Source organism: Oryza brachyantha, chromosome 12 (assembly GCF_000231095.2).
Source record: "Oryza brachyantha chromosome 12, ObraRS2, whole genome shotgun sequence".
In the NCBI taxonomy this organism is placed as follows: Eukaryota; Viridiplantae; Streptophyta; class Magnoliopsida; order Poales; family Poaceae; genus Oryza; species Oryza brachyantha.
Window position 1 is genome coordinate 972357 of NC_023174.2, and position 26541 is coordinate 998897.

Consider the following 26541-nt stretch of genomic DNA (forward strand, 5'->3'; position numbering starts at 1 on the left):
CTTCAACTTAAGCAACGTGAGCTACTATGATCCTTTTGGGGGAGCTTTTGTCATTTACAGTTTTTCTAGAATCTCTAGCTCTCCTAAAAACAGTTCACATTTTCATTAAGATTTTAATAATATATAGTTCTATAATACAGGAGTAAAATGAACGGGCACACATATGTGGGCTCTTTCTGTGGTTACTATTTGAGTTCCTCTTCTCTTGAGCTATGTCGTTGGTTCTTGCTTTTTTTTCTAGATGATTACAATTGTTCGCATTATTCTTAGTATAAATGCTAGATGTAGCTATAATATAAAACATAAGCAATAATTTTTAAGATCCAAATAGTGCAGAAAATATACATAAAGTGGTTTTGAAAATAGCAATAGATGTGGTAATAATTACTACTCCCATGTCCAGAAATATAAGGACATTTAGAGTTTGAATTTTATGGAATAATATAAGGGCATCTTCACCTACATACTTATGTGAATAGACCACAATCATGTATAATTTAAATCTTGCACGTTTCCTACCTCAACTAATCACAACCCTCTATTCTCTCAGGGGCGATTGTTTGGTTTTTCAGGAAAAAAAGCCAAATGACGTAATTTGTGAATAAAATTTTTATATATGTATTCTTAGTGATCTAAAAACCAAGGTTAGAAAATAAACTTTAATAAAAAGAAACCAAAATCAATTTTAAATTTAAGGATAAAAATTCAAATTTTGGCTTATAAGCATATGTATAGGCAAAAATATGATGGTGTCAATCTTAATTATGTTAAAGAAAACTTTAGACATTTTATATTGTTGGAGAGAGGGAGTATCTTGTAATCGATTGGTGCGTCCCATTGTTAAGTAAAACGCGGGCATGCAGTTTCTTAATTCTTGTTGTAGACGATTGGTGTCGGCAAGAAACTTATAGGGTGGTTATTAGGCTCAGAACTCGATGGTTAAGACGAAGAAGAAGTATATGATTTATCCAGGTTTAGGCTCTCGGCTGTACGAGATAATACCCTAGTCATGCTTGGCCATCGTGTTGAATATGCATGGAACTCTCCCCTTGTGGGGTGCCCCGTAGTGAGATGTAGGGATTACAGATATGGTAGTCTTAATCTGATAAGACTAAGATTTATCCTAGTTCGGTTACGACTCGGGTCCGATACTCACGGCATGCAATCCGGTAGTTACCAAACTCCTGGTCAATACCGTATAGATACAAACTCCTTCCTATTCGGTACCCCTTCAACCGTACGTACTCGTGTGGTCTTCGGATATCTCTAGTATAGATATCTCACACTTGTAAACCTTTGTTTTGGTAAAATAGTTAAAATCCTTGAAAAACTTAGCATCACTAGTGGGAGAAACCATCGCATACCAGGGATTATAAAACCCAACTGCGAATATCACGGCTAGAAACCGCCTAAAACCGTAAAAAAACCATAATAATCGTGCTCTGTTTGGAGCTCTCCGCCGCAAAGCTAACCCTATCGCTTACTGCCTGGGACTTTTTTTTTAGCTGGCACTACTAGTAGTTGTCGGATCAAGTATATTATTCCATTACTAGAAAAAAAAGTGAAATAACTCTGGAGAGGAAGCAAGATGGAGGATGCTGATCGATCAGACGGAATAAGCATACTTATATATGATGTTATAATTAATCGACTGTTTTTCTTTCGAAAGAAGAAGTGGTACAGTATATGTATGCAGGGAATCATCGTGTTTCATGTTCAGCACCAAGAATATACTCTATATATTATCGTGTTCCACGCTCGACATCAAGAATCAATGCGTTTAGCCAATCAGTCGATAAAGCAAACGCACTAGGAATAGCACATATGCATGTGATCACTCACAGATCGACTGAATTGCTTTACACTAATAATGTAGTAGAGTACTAGTAGTATATATGAAGTTATAATTACCGACGATCTTGGGTGACACTGATAGCATTCGAATGACTGTTGGTTGAGTCGGTCTGAGGGGCTGAAATGCAGAGCAATTATAAACATATCGAACGACAAATATCTTTATATTCTTCTCGATCGATCTCCCTTTAAAACCAACCTGCACCCTTGTTTGTCCTGACACGATACACGCCAGAATAGTACATATATCACCTGCACTCGATCCTGTGCATAGAGCTTGCATGCTAGCAATGGCGCCGGTCATGGCAGCAGCGATGCTTCTCCTGCTATCGTCGTCGCTGCCTCTGGCCCTCGCCGACACGGCGGTGCTCGGGCGGAGAGGCGGCGGCGCCATGAGCATGAGCAAGAGCGGGAAGAAGGCGGGGAGGTACGTCGTGATATTGGACGCCGGCAGCACGGGCACGCGGCTGCACGTCTTCAGGTTCGACGTCAAGAGGTTGGACCTCCTTGACATCGGCGACCACATCGAGGTCTTCGCTAAGGTAATCTATTCTAATCTCTACTATTACACTACAAGAGATCTTATGATAGATGACGTTTCATTTACGTCACAAATATTAATTTTTTTTCATCACGTTTTGTAATCTAATGATGTTCTATGACGAAATCTTATTTTTTTCGTCATTAATCTAGTGACAATCCTTCCATCGTCATAAGTCTATGACATTTATTTTCGTCACCATCAATTCCAAAAATCGTCATAAGATGTCACGTGGCGTGTTAAGGCCCATGTAATGAGCAGCCTGTTTATGGGCTAAGCCTTGGTAAAGCCCGCGTAGCGAGCAACCTGTTTATAAGCTATCTATTGTAGGTCCAATTAGATTTCTATAAGTTCATCCCAATTATACCAAATCCATCTATAGAGTGGGTCATATATATTCAAAAGGCCCAAGCATTACAATGAAATTGCATTTGGGCCATGCGCTCAAGAAGCCCATATATCAAAAAGATTAAGCCCAATTAAAATCCAATTCAACCCAATTAACAACCACACATCTGACATCCTGTAGCCCAATTAACAACATTCAGCCCACATGCACTCGCTTGCATTTAATACAGATTCACAAAACAGTCGACCACATATTCAGAAAAAAAAAATCCACAAGTCAGTTACATGATCAACTAATTACATTCACAAATCACTATCCAAAACAAGTTCAATTACATCACATGTTGATTGACCAGGTGGGCCACCAGTGGACTGAGTCAATAACCTTTGACAGATCTACGAAATAGGAATGATGTCAGGCAACAATTAATACAACAGAAACTGAGTCAATGACCTTTCACATGTCTACAGAATAGGAATGGTGTCAAGAAAATAAAAGGAAGCATTTTGTTTAATGAGCTAACAGCAGACAATTAAAGATCAAAGTAATACCACAATGCTCTCATCTTCAAGTCCACTGGTGTATAGTAGTAGCGTCCAAAAGTCGAGTGGTGCTGCCAGAGTTAGTGCATAAGTCTAAGGAATTAAACAGGGCAAGGGTTATTACCAAAAACAAAGAACAATTGTGCTTGAGAAAAATGCAACACATGAATCACGACTAGAGGGCTGGGCACGCCAATGGTGCGCCGCCTCGGTAAAGCCAGTGAAAACAACCAGATTAGTAGTGAACAGTTAATATATAGTTATGTAGGTTGTTTGGTCTTTGTAGCAGTGCTGACATATGTAAGTGGCATAATGGATTGGTAAGTGCAGTGCCAACATCTTTATAAGGCACAAGGCTAATTACCATAACATGGGTATTATAATACATAAAGAGCAGGTAATATGGAGACATCGAGCCATGCTGCTAACAAAAGCATGGCATTAGACAACACTGACATCATCTTCAGAAGATATTGACGGTTGCTCCTAGATGGGTTGTCCTGTAAAACTGGAAAATGCATATTGTGTCTAGGCTGATGCCATCGTTCAACGCAAAACTTGTCCATACTTTTTTTAGGTTGCAAGGATAGTCTGTTGAGCTATGAAGAATCATGTTTGTTGAAGGGCCTTCTAAGTTCTAATGTCTGCACTTGGATATCATTTGTTTTACCAGTCATGAGCTGTTCTAGGTGGTCTATAGAGAACCTCTTTGAAAACTACTGCGTTGGAAACTGGGTGTTAGCTGATGACTGTAAACATAAGATGATCATAAATAGGCAAAAGGGGCTAACCACTCTGTCTTGCTTCATGAACGTTTCATTCTTACTGACAACATAGACTTCACTTGAATGTTGCATGCACTGTGCAAGGCTCTTGATGTGCCTTTTAAGGGCAGTTGATAAGCTAACATTCCTGGCGCAAAAGCAAAGATCTGCAAATTTGAGTTTGTTGTTTGCTGCAAGAAAGTATTCTATAAATATTTTCGTGCACCAAAGAGACCAGCTATCCATATTATAGAAAATAAGAATGTGGAATGGCTGAACTTGAAAACGTGCCTCTGTTATTTCTTATAGGGTGTATTTGAATATAGAGTGAGAATATATACATCAGTGTTAAAACAAGAAGGGAAATATATTCTGCGTGTTAGTGTACCTAGGTTTCGAAGACAGGTGAAATGTAGAAAGGAATTGGAATTCAGTGAATTAGTGATGAAGTGGTGTACCTGAAAGCAGTTTAAAATAGTAACAGAGGTTGATATGAGTTTGTGCATTGATCCACATGATGAAGGTAAGTGGAGGCGCCTAGAGCAGCATACAGGTGAAAAGATAGCTATGTAATTGAATCAAAGGTGGAGCATCCATGCATACACAGGCGTAGAATTACAGTTGTGTAATTACATGTGCAATTTAATTACAGCAGTGATACTATAGATTGTCCTGTACGATTAAGTCATGGTGCTATTGCATGCCCTGACCGTATTTGTATGCAGCGAAATTTGATTAGGATTAAAAGACAAAAGTTGATAGTATTATTGTATTAGAGAGATGGTACAATGGAATAAGTAAATACTGACAGACTGCAAATTTAATGATCTAACCAAAGATTAATTTCAGTCAAAGGACACATTTCTACTGTATAAAAGACAACAGAAGAGAACGCCTGCTTTGCCTTCTTCAGTCATAATTTCATTCTGAAATGCGTGATTGAACTCCTGCATAGTATAAATGAGAATAACATAATAGAATGTTCACTGGAATGGCCAAGCTATAATTTGGACTCATTAAACGATAAGAACTGAAATACTTGGACTCATTAAACGGTAAGAACTGAAATACTTGGATGAAACAGTAGAAAAAGAATTATATTATTCATATGTTGAGCCTGGAAAGGACATTAACTACTCGGATGTTTAAATAAATTGCCCTATGCATCTTCTAAGCAAATGATTTTATCCAAAAATTCTGAATATCCCTTTTTGCGATATGCAGTTGCATATAAGATTTAAATCTTGCCATCGTAGATGATCTGACCTAGGTTGAATAATCACATGCCCTAATAAAAGAATTATAGGCAAACAAAATATGACATAGAAGAAATATATTGTTCCACATTGGGAGCCAGACAACACAAAATAGCTTTTATGCCGCAGAACGCATCTGAACATGGTACCTGAATCCTAAACAAAAAAGGCCATGTACAGAGGCTGCAGAAGAATGCACCTGTCACCACGACGCCAAGCTCCCCGGCTGGCCGTGCGCTCGCGAGCAGCAGCAGCCGGCTCGAAGGAGGAGGGCGCAGGCTAGGGAGTGGAGCAGAACCGCTAGAACGCATCAGCAAAGGCTGCAGCAAAACGCACCTGTCAACACGACGCCAAGCTCCCTGGCTGCTCACGCGCTCGCGAGCAGCAGCAACAGCAGCCGGCTCGGAGGAAGAGGTACGGCGCCGTCGGTGAGGACGATGAGGAGCGCGCGGCTGTCGGTGAGCAGCAGCAAAACCGCTAGCCGTCGCGCCCTCCAGGCGCCATCCTTGTCAAGGGCTCGAGGAGGACATCGCGGCGGCGACGGCGGCGGGACCCGGTGGGAGATGAGCGGTGGTGGGAGACGGGTAGGAGGGTGCTGGCAAGCGAACAAGATGGAATCAACGGCGAGTGATGGGGGGATGGTGGGTACCGAGGCCGACGCGGTTGGGGGAGAGAAGAGGAACGAGATCTGGAATCGGCTAGGGTCGAGGGAAGTAGCCATTTTGATGTGGTTTTACTAGAATAACCTTGCTATCTACAGACCTATTATACAAGTTAGTTGCACTAAATGGTCATTTAACCTAGAAATTTCAAAATGTATTAAAACTTTGAATCTAATTTTATCATACTAAATGAACTTATGTGAAAATATTGTCAAAAACAAAGTTGAATGAGATCTACCAATTTTGTTTTGGTTATTTCTCCTTCTGAGTTTGATTAACCTATATAAAATTTGAATATCAAATTATGACAATTTCAAATAATATTTTCAAATATTAAATTATTTCCACTGAAAAGGTCATCAATAATAAAGTTGTATAACTCATCAAGATTTATAACTTTTGTTTTTGGTCATTTTGCTATATGGCTTTGTTTCAATAATTTGAGTTTGAATTTCAAATTATGGCAACTTCAAACAAGTTTTTCAAATATAAATGATTTCAACTGAAAACGTCATCACCAACACAATTGTATAACTTATTAATATCTATAACTTTTATTTTGGTCATTTCTTCATCCGATAAAGTGACAGTAGCATTGTTCATAAAATTTAGATCTCTCTTATATGGTTCTGTAAACTATAAGACAAATGTATAAATTTTGTGAAAGTGTTACTATCACTTTATCGAATGAGAAATGACTAAAATAAAAGTTATAGATATTGATGAGTTATAAAAATTTATTGCTGATGATTTTTTCAGTTGAAATCATTTAGTATTCGAAAATGTTGTTTAAAATTGTCATAATTTGAAATTCAAATTCAAATTATTGAAACAAAGTCACGTAGTAAAATGATCAAAACAAAAGTTGTAGATCTTGATAAGTTATACAACTTTGTTATTGACAATTTTTTTAAAAAATAATGTATTATCAAAAAAATTATATGAATTGAGAGGAGGGACGCCAATGGACTTCTCGGCAAGGAAGGAGCAAAAGGGCTGGGCCAAGGAGGGATAGAGAGGCTGCGGGCTAAGGGAGGGAGACAGTAATACTTGGGCTGAATAAGGCCCAAGGACAAAGAGAAAGATTTTAATTTGTTTTCTATTTATTTTAATTCGTTAAATGAAGTTTGTGGTATTAAAATTAGTTATTGAGCTTCGAATATTCACAGAAAATTTCAGAAATTAATTTATACCACTTATAATATTACAAAAATATTTTCAACCGTGACTTTTAAAGTAAAAATTAGTTTCCTCGTTAATTCACTTGATTAAATTGCTTTAACTTTTTTTTTCTAGAAATGCATTATATAAATCTGTGACGTTTGGTTTTTGCCCCTTATGACAGATTAATATTCGTCACAACGTAACATTGAAACACTTTATGACGATTCCTAGTTAGTATTAATGACGAAAACATTTCTTACGTCACTAAATCACCCCATCTCATACCAATCGTTATAAAATAAAATGTGCTAATGACAAATAGATCTGATGTCACGAGAAATTCGTCACAGAAGGTCATATTTCTTGTAGTGTTAACTACTTGTACCTCCGTCCCAATTTAGACGATACGTCTTATTTAAAAAATATTATTAAAAATTAATAAAATAATCATACGTAAAGTACTTTTAAAGTTTATCACTAATAAGAATAAAAATACTGATCATATTTTTTTAAATAAGACGAGGGCCAAACGTTGAAGATAAATATTATAAAATGTATACGTACGTATTACTTAACTGGTAAAGATAAACATAATAAATTTGTGTGTTACATTATACTACTACTATACTATACTATTGCAGGTGGATCCCGGGCTGAGCTCCTACGCTGGACGACCCCAGGAGGCAGCAAAATCCATACTGCCGCTGCTTCACGACGCCAATAAGGCTGTCCCTGCCCCGCTCATCAACAAAACTCCCCTTAGACTGGGGGTACGTACTTAACTAATTACTTAGTTTACTCTTCACATCTAATTACACAAAACATGCATCTGTCACTAACTTAATTTAACTTACAGTTTTTTTTTCTGAAATTAACTACATATATACAGCTGTTTCTAAAACTCCGATTAAAGTGGTCCCTCATCTGTGCATCATCTAGTTAAAAAAAAAGAATCGGATACAAGGGGTGAGTATATGGTTTTTCTATGGAAAAATTAAAACGTCGTATTTTCAAACAAAAAATAATTTATAAATAAAAAAATTATATATGTATTCTTAGTGATCTAAGAGCCCAGGCTAGAAAATGAACTTCAGTTAAAAAACCCCAAAATAACTCCAAAATTAAAATTAAAAATTAAAATTTTAAATTATAAGCAAAAGCAGAAGCGAAAAGATGTAGACAATATCTTGCCGGGCCACAAATTTGGATATCATCCAAGCTGGAAAATGTTTTCCTTCTGAACCAAATGTCATCAAGATAAATATGTTGGCATGGAACAAAATGGCCTGAAAACTACAACTCTCAAAATCTAGCTTATTAATTCCTTGCTAAATTTCAATCAAACCTGTAGGCCACTGCTGGACTCAGACTTGTCGGAGACGAAAAGGCAAACCAGATACTAGAAGCGGTGCGTACGTGTAACTCCAAAACCATATCATATTATTATACAAATTAACCTCAAAACCATTTCTTATTCTGATTCCTAATATATAGGTCAGGGATGTAGTTCATAGCAAAAGCAAATATCAGTACAACCCAAACTGGATCAATGTTCTTACAGGGTCTCAGGAGGGATCTTACATGTGGGTTGCCCTCAACTATTTGCTGGATAGATTAGGACGGGATTACTCCAAAACAGTTGGTGTGATTGATCTTGGAGGTGCATCAGTGCAAATGGCCTACGCCATCTCGTCGAGCACTGCTGCTAATGCCCCAAAAGTGCCCCATGGAAAGGATCCCTACATTACGAAGGAGTATCTCAATGGAAAAGATTACAACATTTATGTCCACAGGTCACGTTTGCCCGTGTTGCAATTTAGGGCCTCTTCGTTTTACAGAATTTTTACAGGAAACTGGAGAAATTGAACTGTCTCCTCTGAAATTCCTGTAAAATTCCTGTGAAACGAAGAGACCCTTAATCATGTTTTCCATCTAAACCCACTGAAAGCTCAAGAATACTCAAGTTTCAAAAGTACAAGATGTGGTTTTCTTTAAAGAAATTAAAGCATTTATTTATTGAAGTTTAGTAGTGAACGACTTGAAGCTTGTATGTCTCAACTTACCATGGAAACTATCCCACTCATCTTTTCACTTGCGCTCCAAGCAAAATGAATTTTGGGTTTAAATTTGGAATTGATTTGGGTTTTTTCCATCGTAGCTAGTTTATTTTTTAGTCTTTACTTTTAGATCACTAAGAACACGCATATAAAAATTTTATTTCTAAATTATTTTTCCATTTCCAATTATATCATTTGGTATTTTCAAATAAAAAACCAAAAGATCATCTCTTATGAAGCTAGTTGCACATGCAAAGACATTTATTACTTAACTCTCTCTGTCATCATAGAAGTAAAAATAATAACATGGTGGAAAGAAAAAAGCAGTTGTTTATACGTGACAATAGTTTGGAGTTCTCTGAGTATTTATTAAAATAAATTTTGTTGCACAAGGGTGAATGAAAAAGGAAATTATGGTAATAACAATTTTTTTTGTTGTATTAACTATGAGGCAGTATCTGATTTTACCTCATGCTCTATGAGGTAAGTTCTTGTTGCTGACATAGGTGAGGAAACAATTGGCATTAGGCTCTACTTTGAACATGCCCTAACATCACTTTTAACAATGTTCAGTTATTTGCGCTACGGTGGTTTGGCTGCTCGTGTGGAGATCCTGAAGAGAAAGACAGGACAGTATAGCAACTGCATGTTACACGGATTTAATGGTAACTAGCTAGCTTTCAGTTTAAATAATTGTTATGTACCAATGCACTCCAACGGACCAATATCACTAACAAATGAGCTAGTTAGTGAATCCAACAAAAAGCACAAACATATACCACTGCAAACGGGCTAGGTATGGATTTAGCATAAATCACTTGATCTTTTCTTAATCGATAGCTTTTTCCTCTGTTTTTTTTCTCTGGGAAATGTTATCTTTTTCTTCAAGAACTTTTATGGTGCAATATAATGGCATTATATTCCACTGTATCTAAAAAGATATATTTGGAATTGCTAAATTATTAGAAATATCATTATATTAATTTTGTATTTCACTTCAACCAATAGCAACATATTCTCTCTGTTTCATAATATAACTCTTTCTAGCATTGCCTAGATTTATATAGATGCTAATGAATCTATATATATATATATATAAATTATATACATTTATCGATAAATGAATTTAGACAAAGCTAGAAAAAGTAACTTTTTTTGTGTGGCTGGCGGTGAGACGTTGTGGCCCGTGGTGAACGATGAGGGAATGAGAATTTTGATCGAACAGGATTAGGAAAACTCCCAACAACTTATGACTTGATTTTACCATAATTCCGCCCTTCCCACCCCCAAAATCAGTGTACAGTCTTAGATCATTTACATTAATAATATGTACTGTTGGTATATATACCACAAAATTATGGGCAACAAAAATGGATGATGTGTGACTCGACTCTTAAGTTGTAGAGATTACAAATCCTTTTGTCTATGAAGCATCGTAACATATCAATTATTTAATGCATAATTATTTGATTTGTTTTTGTCATTGGACAAAAGGTAATTTCACCTACAACGGGAAGCAGTACGATGCAACGGCCGCACCACAAGGTGCAGACTACCACAACTGCAGAGATGATGTAGTGAATACACTCAACCTCGATGCGCCATGCAAAACCAAAAACTGTACCTTTAACGGTGTCTGGAATGGCGGTGGTGGAAAAGGACAGGATGACCTCTACGTTGCATCTGGCTTCTACTACTTGGCCTCCAATGTAGGTCCTGATTAATTCATTAACCAACTATATTACTTTTTCAAGTATTTTTACTATGATTTCTAGTGTTAGTATTCTATGATGATCATAGCTGGTCAAGGAATCTCAACCGTTGATTTAGAGTCCTGGTACTAATAGAAAAAATATTCTACTATTAATAGTTGGTGTAGTAGTAATAAATATATATGATTCATTGGATTATAAACAAGATAAATGGTCTATATTAGTTCAAGTGTAATTATAGATCATCGTAAAACACCTCTAGTTTTGAGGCATGCTTCAAACTAATGGTTGGTCAATTACATGTAAATTAATATCTATAATTTAATTGGTTTTGTAGTTAATTTACATAGATAAATTAAACCTGGAATATATTTTCTCTCGCATGCATATATTAATTAAATTATTTTAATCAAAAAAAAGCTTGGGTTCATCGACAATGACGCTCCTAGTGCAAAGTCGACCCCAACAGCGTTCAAGGATGGTGCAGAAAAAGTTTGTAGAATGAGTATACAAGAAGCCAAGGCAGCATACCCCAAAGCTCGCGATCATGCCTACTTATGCATGGATCTCATCTATCAGTACTCCTTGCTCGTAGATGGCTACGGTATGTACACTTATATCTGTGGATAATGTTACTATCAGCCAATTGGGATGAGTGCACTAACATATATATTGGATAATTAGGTCTAGATTCAAATAAGAAGATAACGTTGGTAGCCAAGGTGAAGCATGGAGAGTACTACATTGATGCGGCGTGGCCATTGGGTACAGCCATTGAGGCTGTGTCCCCCTAAAAAAACAGCTTCAAGAGATATGAATAATTTGAGAGGTACCTAGTATGTGATGACTATTGTATGATATATTTGTGACACTTATTGAAGAATAATGTATATAACTTTATACTTTTATGTAATAATGTATGAGTTACAAGCCTAACAAACCTATAGACTCCACAAATGTGTCAAGGACTCCATACTTTGGGCTCATGGGATCAAGGAGCAGAAGCACTTGTTGTCTCCACTGGATGGCAATTTTCACCTACCCTATGCATAATAAACTTTTAACTTAAACCAATTTGCGTGGCTTGTGTTTGTTTTCGTATGTCTAAGATGAATTTTGGCTCTTGCATTATTGAATGAAATTCAGGTGGGACGCTCCACCCCATCTCTTAAAATACTAATTATATTTCTCATAAGAAAAACTAATTATATGGTGCCACCCATGAACCAGCACGGCATGACCTGACATGTTGATCGGGTCATTCTGGTCCGACACATTCCGGCACGTGCCTAAGCCGGGCCGGGCTGGGCGGCCCATTTGACACTTTGCCGCTGTTAGAATATCTTAACAGGAACAAGAGCCTGCAGCTTCCACGGATGTGATGTGATCAGCCAACATGAACTCGGCAGAGTCCAGGACAGATACGTGCACATACCATCTCATCTGTACGCCACGGCTGGGGCTATTCCAACCCTATATAACATGCAGGCAATGCAACACAAGATTGCTTCCCTGAAAATTGACACCCGCTCCCGCCGGCGAGGTAATCCGACCGGGCGGGCGGGATGGCGGCGACGGACGTGATGGAGGAGTACGTGGAGACGGCGAGGGAGCGCCGGGAGGAGGAGCGCCTCAAGAACGTGACCCTCGACGAGTGGCTCCCCATCACGTCGTCGCGCACCGCCAAGTGGTATGGTACTACTCGGCGTTCCACAACGTGACCGCCATGGTCGTCGCCGGCGTGCTGGGCTTGCCCTTCGCGATGGCGCAGCTCGGGTGGGCGGCCGGCACCGTCGCCATTGCCGCGTCGTTCGGGATCACGCTGTACACGCTGTGGCAGATGGTGGAGATGCACGAGGAGGTGCCCGGCCGGGAAGCGGTCCGACCGGTACCACGAGCTCGGGCAGCACGCGTTCGGGAAGCGCCTGGGGCTGTGGCTCATCGTGCCGCTGCAGCTCATCGTCCAGGTCGGCACCGACATCGTCTACATGGTCACCGGCGGCCAGACGCTCAAGAAGTTCGTCGAGCTCAGCTGCAACGGCCGGTGCATGGACATCCGCCTCACCTTCTACATCATGATGTTCGCCTCCGTGCAGTTCGTCCTCTCGCAGTGCCCCAACTTCAACTCCATCTCCGCCGTCTCCGCCGCCGCGGCGGTCATGTCGCTCTGCTACTCCATGATCGCCTTCTTCACCTCGGTGGTCAGGGGCCACCCGGCTGCCGCCGCCGCCATTGACTACGGCTTCAAGGCGACAACCACAGCGGGGCGCGTGTTCGGGGCGCTCAACGCGCTGGGCGCCATCTGCTTCGCCTTCGCCGGCCACAACGTGGTGCTGGAGATCCAGGCCACCATCCGGTCGACGCCGGAGAAGCCGTCCAAGAAGCCCATGTGGCTGGGCGTGGTGGTGGCCTACGCCGTCGTCGCGCTCTGCTACTTCACCGTCGCCTTCGCCGGCTACTACACCTTCGGCAACGCCGTTGAGCCCAACATCCTCATCTCGCTGGAGAAGCCGCGGTGGCTGGTGGCCATGGCCAACCTCATGGTCGTCATCCACGTCATCGGCGGCTACCAGGTGTACTCCATGCCGGTGTTCGACATGATCGAGACGGTGGCACGGTGCTCGTCAAGAAGTACCAATTCAGCCCCGGCCTGCCGCACCGCGTCGTCGCCCGCTCCGGCTACGTCGCCTTCACCATGGTCGTCGCCATGACCTTCCCCTTCTTCGACGGCCTCCTCGGCTTCTTCGGCGGCTTCGGATTCGCGCCAACCACTTACTTCGTAAGCGATCTCATTTTTCACCCATCGTTAATTCCATCGCCAGTGCTGCATCAACAACTACTCCTCCAAACACATTAATTCTTGGTTAATTATTTGCTTAAACGTACATGCATGTGCTGTTTGATGCTGCAGATTCCCTGCATCATTTGGCTGATTATCCGCAAGCCCACAAAGTACGGCTTCTCGTGGTCCATGAACATAGTAAGTTTCAGTGTTCACTGACGTTCCTGAAAAATCAAATCAGTGGTTTTAATCATGTTCTTACTGTTACTGCGTTGTATGTTGCTTGGTCAGTTCTTCATCATCATCGGAGTGCTGCTGATGCTGGTTTCGCCCATCGGAGGATTCCGGCAGATCATTCTTGACGCGAGCAAATACAAGTTTTGCTCCTAACTCTTGAGCTGATCCAGCCTAGAAGATTACAGTTTTCAGATAACAGGTCTAGAGGATGACTGACAGTAGAATTTATAGATAGATATAGCTACAATTTTTGTTTTCACGGTTTCATTAGCAGTATAAGGTGTAATTAGCTTACCCAGTACCAGCTGGAAGACCAGACATGGATGAATTATTTGATATCTGTGCCCAGGTCTCTATCTTTAAATTTTAGAGTTGCAATATATATACACGGAGTATAGTTATCATAGAATCTTACTATATTTTCTTAGTTGCCGGTTATTATATATAGTTAATTAATTTTAGCATGTGCGCAATGATCCTGTTTGGATGAACCTCCCTATGTGTGGACTATGGAATGGTACCTATATTTTAGGTATACCGTTGTGTCCCAGAATATTTACATGCATCTTATTTGATTTAAAAACCAAGCAAATACAGCATTGTGTCTCGGAACATTTACATAAAAGATATTTTTTAAAAACAGAATCAAGTAGATATATGAAACCTTGGTTTAATTTTTAAAAACAGAATCAAGCAGATATATGCATGAAACCTTGGTTGGAAAAATAATATATTATTGTTTGGCATGTAGATAATAATTTAACTCGGATGGTTAAATTGGCAGATATAACTTTTATTTTATATTTTATGAAGTTGGGTTTAGTTTATGTTTGGTACTACCAGGTGTAGTTACTCCCTGCACGTCCATGATTATATAATTAAAACAAATTACATGTTGAGTTAGAAATAGTAAAGTGTGGTCAACATATAATTATGTTTGGTTATAGATTTGTATTGATATAAAAGGCAAAAAATCAAATCTATTAGCGGGTAAAAGACAAAAAAAAATATTTGTACCTAGCACATCTAGATTAATGACCAATGTCTTAACCATTATGTTACAAATCTTTTCTTTAGTAAGGTCAGGTGTGAATCCGGCCTGTTGCAACAACGGTTTTTGACAGATGACTAATAAAAAAAGAAAAAACACAAAACATGCTTTCGGCGAGGATCAAACATACGACCTTTCACTTACAAATCGAACGCGACACCACTCAAAGGCACTACCACTATTCTATATGACAAGACTTACTCAGTATATATAGATCACTCGGACAAACGAAAGACATGTGTAGCGCGGGCGATATAGGCAATGTGCGCCTGTACTGGCCGACTCAAGCAAGACGAACAGATAATGTACGACAGAAACACTATCAATTTTTATAATAATAATAGAGATTTAAATTATATTACATATATAAATAAATTAAATATTAGATGTCTGTAAAAAGATCCATCACAAGCTGTGAACGTGTTCCGCATGGAGGCCTGTAGGAGTCAAGCAGAATCATCGCGTTTCACGCTCTGCACTGAACTTAATTTGAACCAAAGAAGTATACTAATCTGGTAGTCGATCCATAATTAGCGCACAGCACGTGAAAAAATTGTGGACCGGCCGGCACAGAAATACTAATGTAATACCTCAGTATTATTTATGTGTGACAGCTTCCCGTTCATACATAGTTGTCAACTGAAATTGGTGGCATTAGAGTGTCAGGTTAAATTAATTCAAAGAGTGATCGACTGAATTGCAGAGAAAATTAACCTCTATACATGTGAGGGTCCCTATACAGTGCCATGTGACAAATCCAGTAGTAATCCATGCATCTATTTAAAGCCCTAGCTTAGCTTGCACTTTGGTCGATCTTGGGCAGCTACCTAATTAAGCTAAGGTTGGTTTGCTTGCTAGCAATGGCGGCTCATCACGTCATGGGCGTTGCAGCAGCCATGCTTCTCCTGCTGGCGTCGACCTCGCCGGCTCTTGCCGACACGGCGGTGCTCGGCCGGAAGGGCGGCGGCACGGCCGATGAGCAGACGGCGGGGCGAGGGAGAGGGAGGTACGCTGTGATATTGGACGCCGGCAGCACGGGGACGAGGGTGCATGTCTTCCGGTTCGACAAGAAGATGGACCTCCTCAAAATCGGCGACGACATCGAGGTCTTCGCCAAGGTAATTAACCATTATTCTAACCTACCAATTAGTATGATTAGTATGATCCATTCATGAGATTAATAAACATAATTTGTTTGTTGTTGCAGGTGAATCCAGGACTGAGCTCGTACGCTGGAAGGCCACAGGAGGCAGCAAAATCTATACTCCCTCTGCTTGATAAGGCCAATCACGCTGTCCCTGCCGGGCTTATGAACAAAACTCCCCTTGAGCTCGGGGTACGTACAGATATAACTAATTTAGGTGTTTTACTATCTCCCTATTGGTAATCGTTTATTTTTAATCTAATAAGTTATATTTATTTATGTTATCTATTAAGGCCGTTTGCTTATGTTAGTAACACATGTTCCCTTGATTTTTTGCGTACGTTTTTTGATTAAAATATTTTTTAAGAAATATATAGAAAAGTTGTTTTAAAATACTCTTATCAATATATTTTTCAAGATTTTTACTTAATAATTAATTAATAAAATACTAATCTGCGGCTGCGTTTTTTTGCGCCAGTTACTAAACCTATTAAAGAACACAACTTAACTATTGCTGGAGAATAATTTTTCATACTAACATTAAACTCTAAACAAACGTTTAAGATCTTCTACTGGTGATAATATACCGGTGGCAGAAGACGATCCATAGGGAGCACCGTAAAAATACTCAAATTATTTGCTCCATCACTAACTTAATTATTTTAATTTAATTGTATATTTTCTATAAAACGATAGATCTAGTAATTGTTTATGACTTTAGTTTGATCCCCTCGTGTTTGAGATCTGTGCAACTAGTTGAAACAACACCAATATATATAATACCTACTGTATTACATAATTAAGAAGTACTCCAGTTCTCTTGGATCCTTTACCGACCGAGAAGTTGAATGTCATTTAATTCAAGCTGAAAGCCTTTTCCTGCTGAGATGTTGTAAAAATATGCTTCCTAGTGCAACAGAAACAAAATAGACAGACTGAAAAAAAAAACTAGTAATTTCAAAACATTAACTTGCTAATCAAACCTGCAGGCAACTGCTGGACTGAGACTGATTGGAGATGAAAAGGCAAACCAAATCCTTGAAGCGGTACGTATATCATACTTTCGGAATAATCGTACCATGCATACAAATTAATTAAAAAACCTTCAGAGATGCCTTGCTTAATTAACTAATTAATCTGATTCATAATACAAATGTATATAGGTTAGGGATGTTGTCCACAGCAAGAGCAAATTCCAGTACGACCCAAACTGGATCAATGTTCTTACGGGATCCCAAGAGGGATCCTACATGTGGGTCGCTCTCAACTATTTGCTGGATAGATTAGGAGGGGATTACTCCGAAACAGTTGGTGTGATTGATCTTGGAGGCGGATCCGTGCAAATGGCCTACGCCATCTCGTCAAGCACTGCTGCTAACGCTCCCCGGGTGCCTCATGGGCAAGATCCCTATGTTACAAAGGAGTATCTCAAAGGAAGAGATTACAATGTTTATGTGCATAGGTCAGTAACAGTTTCACCTTGTTTTACGTATCAGCCCACTGCAAGCTGTACTTGTCTCTGAAGTGCAACTGTATATAGTCATCTCTTGGACAGTGTACTGTTGAACAACTGAAGCTTGTTTATCTGAATTTACAGTAGAAAAATGTGTGAAGGGATTATGCATAGTTTCTTTTTTGAAAAAGAAAAAAACTGTAGTTACTGCTATGATCAATCAGCAATCTTGATGCAGTTACTTGCACTACGGCGCTCGGGCTGCTCGTGTGGAGGTCCTGAAGAGAAAGAATGGACCATTTAGCAACTGCATGCTGCGTGGATTCAACGGTACTACCTAGCAGCTATTAGCTTCTTTGAGAATTGTTTATGCATCTTAATTTCTTCAATACGAACATATATACATAAACAGTTTATTGTTCAATCACTGCTTAAATAATTAACCGAGTGGTTAATTTGGCTTTGTCACTCGGACGTACAAAAGGCAAATACACGTACAACGGGGAGGAGTATGATGCAATGGCTGCACCACAAGGTGCAGACTACCACAAGTGCAGACAAGATGTGGTGAAGGCACTCAACCTAAAAGCCCCATGCCAAACCAACAGCTGCACCTTCAACGGCGTATGGAACGGTGGCGGCGGAGCTGGACAGGACGAGCTCTATGTCGCCTCCAGCTTCTACTTCATGGCCTCCGATGTACGTCATTAATTAATCAGCTAATTAATTACTCTAACTGTTCTTTTCTTAATTAGGCATATATGTGCATGCATGAGCTGGCTTGTTACATTTAGTGCATAAATATGTACACTTAATTGCATGGTTATTATGATATATTCATATATCATACATATTGCATGAATATTATATGTGACCATGCATGCTGCTCTCCAATATATGGATTGATATAAATGTAGATTCGGTTCATCGACAACAACGCTCCTAGTGCAAAGTCAACTCCAGCTGCATACAAGGATGCTGCCGAGAAGGTTTGCAAACTGAGCGTCCAAGAAGCAAAAGCAGTGTATCCCAGCGCTCGTGATCATGCCTACTTATGCATGGATCTCGTATATCAGTACACCTTGCTCGTTGATGGCTTTGGTATGGACAAACTATATATATGTTTAATTTATTGTACGTACTACTCATACGTATGTATATATGTATATATATTTGGTAAATGGTACCTGATAGAGAACGCACACCATACGATATATTTAGGTTTGGCGCCAACGAAGAAGATCACTCTAGTAGAAAAGGTGAAGCATGAGGAGTACTACATCGAAGCAGCGTGGCCATTAGGCACTGCCATTGAAGCTGTGTCCCCCAAAAAGAAGTATCAAGAGGCATGATTCAGAGCGAGCTAGCTAGGATTTGAATGTACTTTTGTTGTACGATGCAAGAGTGCATGTTATTCTAAGTTTGTAGTATGTAAGTTGGTTGCTAAATAATAATGGAGCTAGCTAGTTTTACATGGGGACCGGTGGCCATTCATCGGATGATGTTTGTCAAGTTATGAGTACTTCATTTTTTACGAATGATCCTAAACTAAATACCCCACATATTTCAAAATATGAGTATTTACGGCCACAAAACTAAAAATACAATAGAAAGGAAGAAATAGGTAATACGTACGTGGCCAAGTGTTGCAAGATCAATAACATGATTAATATATTATGGTGAACAATTGGTTTTGTCGATGATTTATTTAATGTGGATTGATTTTAAAACATGTGTCAGTATTGGTGTGGGTCCGTGTGACTAATGTGGACCACATTGTGATATATGCGCTCAGGATGTTTGGTTTGTGTATTTATATGCAGGTGACGGTAGGTTAACCTTGGTCAATGTTGTGGATCAGAAGTAGCCTAGCTTAGGAAAAAGCCGAGATCAAGCATGGTCAGGATGGCATGAGATACAATTGAACTAAACTTGGTATTTGTGTATATCAATATCCGCCAATAACAAGATCAGCACTATGCTTAGAGGACCATGGTAAAAAAAATCAAATATATCTAGTGACGTTGTTAGATACAAGCTAATAAATAAGGTATATATCGTGTGGGGATGAATTTGTAATGTACTTATACAAGTCTTGTGTCACAGTGCTAGAAAATTACAAATGTAAGTAAATCAACCGGAGAGAAGTTAAAAGGGCTGCTACTGTAGTTGTAGATGTGATGACCGTGCATGTCACTGTGCATGTGTGATGTGTGTCGGCCTGGCCGCTTGGGAGGATGGCGGCCTATGCTCACGCGTAAAGTCGATAGCCCCTCTTTCTTAAGTATTTATAGTTTGTTAAGTTTATTATCGGACGTTTGACATGTTAGATTTATCATCCCGTCAGTAAAAGTTTTATACATATTGCCCACTAGGTAGGGTCTAGTTTTGCAATTTTTTTGAGAAAAATATATATTGTTAATTTTTAATAAAATATATAAAAAATCGTGCTGCCACAGTAGTCGGCCCATTGTGTATGTAAGGCCCAATGAATTGTTAGGCAGTCTTACTATCCAAATGGGCCTAGGTAACGGGCTGAGATTGAGGAATCCAGTCCCCACTGTTGCATACTTGAGGCAGATTAGATCATATTTTGTGGTAGGTGGCTTTGCATTACGTACGGCAGCTTCATACAAGTCCAGTCCATCTTATTACTTACGATCAGATCGTAAGCTAAAATTTGAACATTTTAAATTTATAGTTAATTTTAGAATTTTATATGTAGTTTATTTTTTACTTTAGCTTCTAAGTACACGTATATATAAGTTTTATTTATAAATTATTTTTTCATTCGTAAATATTTTTTTAAAAAAAGCCAATAGATGGGCACTATGTATATGTTTCCGTGGTACAGGTGGTGTACACAGACAGTGGAGTTTTAAATATAGCAATTAGTGCAGATAAGTCACATATAATAATAAAATAATGGGTATACATGTCCTTTGCATGCATCCATGTACGTCTGAACGCAGTACAGTTGCAGTTTACGACCTTTTAACCTTTTTTTTTTGGGTTTTTGGTATATCACCTGACAAAAAGCCATACGACTTTACGTGCTTGTGTATGACTTTCGACAATAGTTTATACAGTTGACTAGTGCCCCCCACCTCTATGAATACACACAGCACTTTACCGCAGGAAAGTCGATCTGATGAATGCGATGAAAACTAATAATTAGTATTATTGTGATAAGAGATTTACTTTAGTCTAACAAAAATAACAAAAAGTACCTCGAGCTACTGGTACCGCTCGCGGTACCAAATCGTTTTTATCGTTGGATCTAACGGTGTACATCCTACTCAGTTAGATTCAACGGTGGGAAACAATTTAGTACCTCAAGATACCGGTACCTTGAGATATTTTTTGTTAGACCGGAGCAACGTGGAACATATATATTATATATGCTACACCCTGGTGTGTAGAATAAATTACCCCCGCTTAAAATGATACATTTTTATAAATATATTAGTTTAAGTCGCATCTTAAAAGACTTGTCAAGATCTAAAAGTAGCTGTATTTTCAACGGATGAGTACTCTATTTCTATATGGGTAATAACCACAACAATATTATTAGTACAACTTTCGATTCAGTTGTTGCTGATGAGCTTATTATGGCCAGGAAAACACGAAAGATCAATAGAGTATGCTTAATTAAATATATGTATTAATGACTTGAAAATATATTTATCTAAGAACCGTTTAGGTGTTGAATAAACGGCATCAGCAATGGGTGAAGCAGTACGTGTGAAACAAGAAAGAATTGGCATGTCGCACGTACTACGTCGTCCCTTTCATAGATTTCGTCACTTGGGCCGTCAGCCAAAAACAATAAAGAAGGCAATCACACGTGTACGTACTTTCATGTGCCATCAGCTCCATCCATTTCCACTAAGCATCACGGCCGCGCGCGTCGTTGCAACAGAATTTAATTAGAGAAAATTATTACGGACATCTTATATCACTATACTCCCTCCTGCCCGAAATATTTGATGTCATTAATTTTTATATATGTTTGACCGTTCGTCTTATTCAAAAAAATATACATAATTAGCTTTTATATCTTTCTGTGTATTGTCAAATATATTTTTATGCATATATAGTAAATTTTTTTGAATAAGACGAATAATCAAACGCGTATAAAAAAATTAATGGCATCAAACATTTAGGAACGGAGATAGTGTGTGTGTGTATATATATATATATATGCTCTTGTTAACATATAATTATATAATATTTAGCTTAATATCTATAACCTAATGTGCATGATGTAAATAGATTGTATGATATAGATAGAAATATGAAAAACATATAATATACTCCCCTGTTTTATATTATAAGTTAATTTGTGTTTATCTTAAGTTAAACATGTTCTAGTTTTACCAGCTTCATAAGAAAATGTACTAACATCAACAAAAATAAATTAGTTCTATTAAGTTCACCATTGAATATTTTTATAATATATATTTTTAGAAATATTTTATATTCATCTATAAATTTGATAAAAACTTTAAGTTATTTAACTTAGGACAAACTCAAAATAACTTATAGTATAAAATAGAGTGGGTACTTGTTTTCACGTTCTTTTCTAGTCTATAATAAAACAAATTGACAAATAAGACATTTCAAGGTATTCAAGAAAAAATTTAAGAGAACAACAATCAAAAAAGAAAAAGCTTGAAAAAGATGCTTGGGTAAAGACAACATGTGACCCATGTGAGTGCACGTCCTTATATTTCGTGGAGCGTTCTGCGCCAATACATTAGACGCCGAGATTAAATGACGTGGCGATCCATGTCAACCTGAATAGAAAGCAGTGCTAGTATCTTTTAACGCTGAAATGTTAGAGCACGTACAGCGGGGATCTTTTTTCTCGTCTATGTACTATCATTTTTTTTAGAAAACCCCCACCTACGGCAGCAGATGGTCACGCGGTTGTCTCGTGAAGAGAAGAAGCGGGCCTGTGCTCCCATACCATATCGCCACGCACAGCAGCGTTTTACACGCCGGCAAACAAACAAACAAACAGTCTCATATAATGTGTGAAAGGATGAATTAAATGTCTAGCAGATAAACAAACAGACGAGTCATTATACAAGTTGTCTATTTAGCTATCTATGTGTGTTAAATAGATAACAACCATCTACACTGTTATATTTGTCTCAACCCCATTTGGCCTAACGCTAAGATGCCGACCAATTTTTTTCAATTAGTTTTCCTTAACGTGCATTCTCCTTATAAATTTTTAAAGTTAAATTGTCAACTTTTGGGTAGAAAGCAGGCCGGCCACGCGCACAAGCGGCCAAGACACAACTATCAGCTAGCGCACATATCATTGGCGGCAACATCAAGTCGACACCTGTCCGGTCCATCATAAATCCACCACGTTGTACTGTAGATGCATACACTGTCACTAAATATATGTGTCGTCGTCGTCGTCTATCCTCTGCACAAGCTAAAGGCATTTGTTTTGTTTTGTTGTGCTGTGCTTTGCTTTGCCTCGATGAGTTATCCGAACGTACTTTAGGTTCGTCCCCCCTTCACTTGCATGCCCACAGCTGCATGGCGTGGAACCACGCACGCCCATAATTACTGTATGTGCTTGCCCCTGAGGCCAAATCGGTCCTTAGCTCCGGGGCTGATTTTTGTTCTTTATATATAAAATAAAGAAAAACGACATATTTGCTAATAAAGTATAATTTTTGAATAAAAAATATATATATATATATTATTCTTAACGATAATCTAAAAGTCTAGGCTAAAAAATAAATTCTAGTGAAAAAAACATTCAAAATCAATTCTAAATTTGTTATGAAAATTTAAATTTTGGCTTATAAGCATAAAAAAACAAGAAGATAGCGTGTCTATTTTATACTGTTATAGAACATTTTGATTCTTTTCTAAATCAATAGCAACATAGTTTTTTTTAAATCCAACAGTGAATATATTTTAATAGTTTAATATGATTAATGTTTCTTGTTGAAGATATTGCTATATATGTTCTTAAACTTAGTTAAAGTTAAATATTATAATTTTGTAGAAAAGTCAGAAATGTCTCTCAAATATGACAATGGAGGGGAGGGAGTAGCTAGTTAGCTTACGTTAGCATTTGTCATTGGTGTAAATTTGTTTTGGACATACATGCCATGGTTAACTACTATCTTGGTCTTGCGTCTCTGTATGCTTTCTCCTCAGCAAATCCGGCCTCGCGACTCTTAATCGTGTTAACGACATAAATAGTACCGTGCGCATGCATCGTGAAGTATACAAAGTTTTAGAAATTTCATGGTTCTTAAAAAGTATCCACAATATTGTACTTTTAGTACGAAATCTTTTAGTACATCTGAATACTTAGGATTTGAAGTACTAAATTTTATATTAAAAAATATTATATATAATTCCACGAACGATACGTGAAAAACCTGTTTAAGTGCATGGCTATTGCTATATACATCCTCCTACACAGCTCGGTCAACTGAACTTGAGACTAATCATCACTTCCGCGCTGTAGTTTTCAGTTGTTTTTATCAGATACATGTGGTTAAGTGTCAAAAAAGGTGGGTGGAAGAGAGCTAGTCGTCTTTGACAGTGGCACTCACATCACGCCACCTACCTGTGAATTCTCCATCATACCCCTACCTAATACTAATCCATCCTTGATCCCTAATTAGCCTCAGCAAGAAGACGAGGCATCCATGGCGTCTATAAAAGCAAGCCCTCCCCCCTCCATCTCAAAAATTTCAAACCTTCCTTCTTCCCTTGTGCACTGCACTCGCACTAGCTAGCTACTGTTTGCTCTCCTCGATCTCCTGCTTACGTAGCTAGTCATCTTCTTCCTTGAGTTCTGACCAAACTCGATCATATAGATATCTATGGCGATGCCAGCCCTTCCTCCAGGGTTCCGCTTCCACCCCACCGACGAGGAGCTGATCGTGCACTACCTCATGAACCAGGCCGCCTCCATGGCCTGCCCCGTCCCCATCATCGCCGAGGTCAACATCTACAAGTGCAACCCATGGGACCTTCCTGGTAATCAACTAATTATTCACCATAAATACTAGTAACTCAAAACTTTGATCTGATCGATCTCCTCTTGTAATTAATTAATTAATTAACCTACAAACATACATATATATACTCCAATTTGGGTTCTTGAAAATGGATGTGCATATGCAGCCAAGGCGCTGTTCGGCGAGAAGGAGTGGTACTTCTTCAGCCCCAGGGACCGCAAGTACCCCAACGGCGCTCGCCCCAACCGCGCCGCCGGCTCCGGCTACTGGAAGGCCACCGGCACCGACAAGGCCATTTTGGCAACTCCCACCAGCCACAGCATCGCCGTCAAGAAGGCCCTCGTCTTCTACAAGGGCAAGCCCCCCAAGGGCCTCAAGACCGACTGGATCATGCACGAGTATCGCCTCACACCCGCATCACCTGCTAACTGCAACACCCCAAAGCAGCGTAGAGGATCCTCCTCCATGACCATGAGGGTGAGAAAGAGATACAAATATTACTTTTACTTATAACTTGTCCTCTCTTCGTCGTCTTCTTTGAAAGCTACCTGCTTGGCATGATTAGCGAAGCAACGTGCATCTTGCTCTTAGTTAACTCACAGTACAAAGTCAAATGTGTTGATGTTGATCGAGCATTTGAGCATCTTTTGTTCCTGATTTTTTTAAAGAAAAAGAATCAAGTGTGCACGCTTCTAATTCTTTACTGCATTTGTGATCGTTCATCAGCTGGACGACTGGGTGCTGTGCAGAATCCACAAGAAGAGCAACGACTTCAGTTCCTCTGACCAGCAGGAGGAGCAGGATCAGCCAGAGGGCTCAACTGTCGAACAGCAAGAAGACAACAATTCTTGCTCTGAACTAGCTCCTACTGCTGAGCACAGCGAGCAGCCACCGTTTCAGCCCATGGCGGCGTCGAGCATGAGCAAGTCATGCTCTCTCACCGATCTCCTCAACACCATCGACTGCGCCGCGCTCTCGCAGCTGCTCCTCGACGGCTCATCTGACATGGTATCAGAGCCGCCTGCTCCTCCGAGCCCCCTAATATATACTAATCCATGCCAAACACAAACAGTACTAAACTATAACATGAACAACAACAACAACATTCCACACGTCCTCGAGGCACGTCTGGATCATCACGATGGTTACGTTAACAACTACCATGGCCTGAGGAGGAAGAGGATGATGGCGTGTAGTGGTGGTTCTACTTCCTTTGATGATGGCAGTGAGTTTGTGCAGCAAGTTGCGAAGAAACCACTGCTGCCAAGTGGTTCAAGGGGCAGTGGTTTTGGAGGAGGCTACTGCAACCAGCAGCTTGCAGAGACTACGACCACCTTTCAGTTTCAGAACGGCAATCTGCTGAGCCATCCATTCCCTCTGAACCAGCAGCAGCTGCTTCTCAACAATCACCTGCAGATGCAGTAGTAGGTGACCTATTTACAAATCGACCTGAAGAGAAGTGCATTACAACGAATTAAGCTAGTACGATTCAGAGAGATATTAAGCTGAGGGAAGATACTGATTGCTCCATTTGGATTTTCTTTTGTGGAGATGGTATGACAGATAGACAAACAGAGTTCTTGCTGTAACCGATGCAAGGAAAGATTCAGAATTCTTCCTATGCAAATTATGAGTAATTCGTTTTCACTTTCATGTACAAGAATGTAAATTATAAATGGTAATATTATCGTGCAAGCTGCTACTAGTACTCGAGGCAATTTATGATAATCATTAACTATCCACTTCTCCTAATTAAATCTGGTATCGAGCGCATGAAAGAAACATGCTGCTTTGTCGTTCTTCCATTGGACCTTATAGATTAATTTGTTCTTGGTCCTATATGTGCTGATCTATAATTGGTCTTGTACGACGCAAGTACCCCTAGTTGGTGGGCTAGCAAGCAAGCATTTGCATCTTGAATCCTTATCCATTTTGAAAGGGATTAGATTACTGTACTGTACTGTAG

General features: G+C 39.3%; 4 protein-coding genes and 1 pseudogene across 10 annotated transcripts; 4 read left to right on the forward strand and 1 right to left on the reverse strand.

The window, feature by feature from the left end:
• Positions 1-1965: 1965 nt before the first annotated feature.
• On the forward strand, positions 1966-11961 carry LOC102707452 (probable apyrase 3). Its single transcript, XM_006664230.3, has 8 exons — positions 1966-2396; positions 7774-7902; positions 8484-8540; positions 8627-8925; positions 9763-9854; positions 10684-10898; positions 11322-11505; positions 11586-11961. The coding sequence occupies exons 1-8, from the start codon at positions 2136-2138 to the stop codon at positions 11693-11695; spliced, it is 1347 nt and encodes a 448-aa protein (XP_006664293.2). The 5' UTR covers positions 1966-2135; the 3' UTR covers positions 11696-11961.
• LOC102711208 lies at positions 2781-6004 on the reverse strand. Of its 7 annotated transcripts, none has more exons than XR_001551636.2 (5): positions 5643-6003; positions 4509-4997; positions 4078-4198; positions 3296-3357; positions 2783-3139 (listed from the first exon to the last, which is right to left on the reverse strand). XR_001551636.2 is itself a non-coding variant. In XM_015843214.2 (5 exons), exons 2-5 carry the CDS (start codon positions 4554-4556, stop codon positions 3047-3049), a joined length of 459 nt encoding a protein of 152 aa, XP_015698700.1. In that variant the 5' UTR covers positions 4557-4997; positions 5643-5997; the 3' UTR covers positions 2785-3046. The 7 variants fall into 7 exon arrangements, 2 of the variants coding, with proteins under 2 accessions (XP_015698700.1, XP_006663766.1); XR_423961.3 differs by having other exon boundaries at positions 2784-3139; positions 4439-4997; positions 5643-6001; XM_015843214.2 differs by having other exon boundaries at positions 2785-3139; positions 3296-3379; positions 4078-4241; positions 4439-4997; positions 5643-5997.
• Positions 11962-12466: 505 nt separating the features above from the next.
• Positions 12467-14073, forward strand: LOC102707733 (annotated as a pseudogene).
• A 1758-nt stretch (positions 14074-15831) lies between these two features.
• LOC102708017 (probable apyrase 3) lies at positions 15832-18921 on the forward strand. The gene is made up of 8 exons (XM_015843109.1): positions 15832-16089; positions 16179-16307; positions 17105-17161; positions 17279-17577; positions 17807-17898; positions 18053-18267; positions 18486-18669; positions 18790-18921. The coding sequence occupies exons 1-8, from the start codon at positions 15832-15834 to the stop codon at positions 18918-18920; spliced, it is 1365 nt and encodes a 454-aa protein (XP_015698595.1). The 3' UTR covers position 18921.
• A 5400-nt stretch (positions 18922-24321) lies between these two features.
• On the forward strand, positions 24322-26315 carry LOC102711845 (NAC transcription factor 29-like). The gene is made up of 3 exons (XM_006663705.3): positions 24322-24594; positions 24742-25052; positions 25302-26315. Exons 1-3 carry the CDS (start codon positions 24438-24440, stop codon positions 25998-26000), a joined length of 1167 nt encoding a protein of 388 aa, XP_006663768.1. The 5' UTR covers positions 24322-24437; the 3' UTR covers positions 26001-26315.
• The last annotated feature ends 226 nt before the right edge of the window (positions 26316-26541 follow it).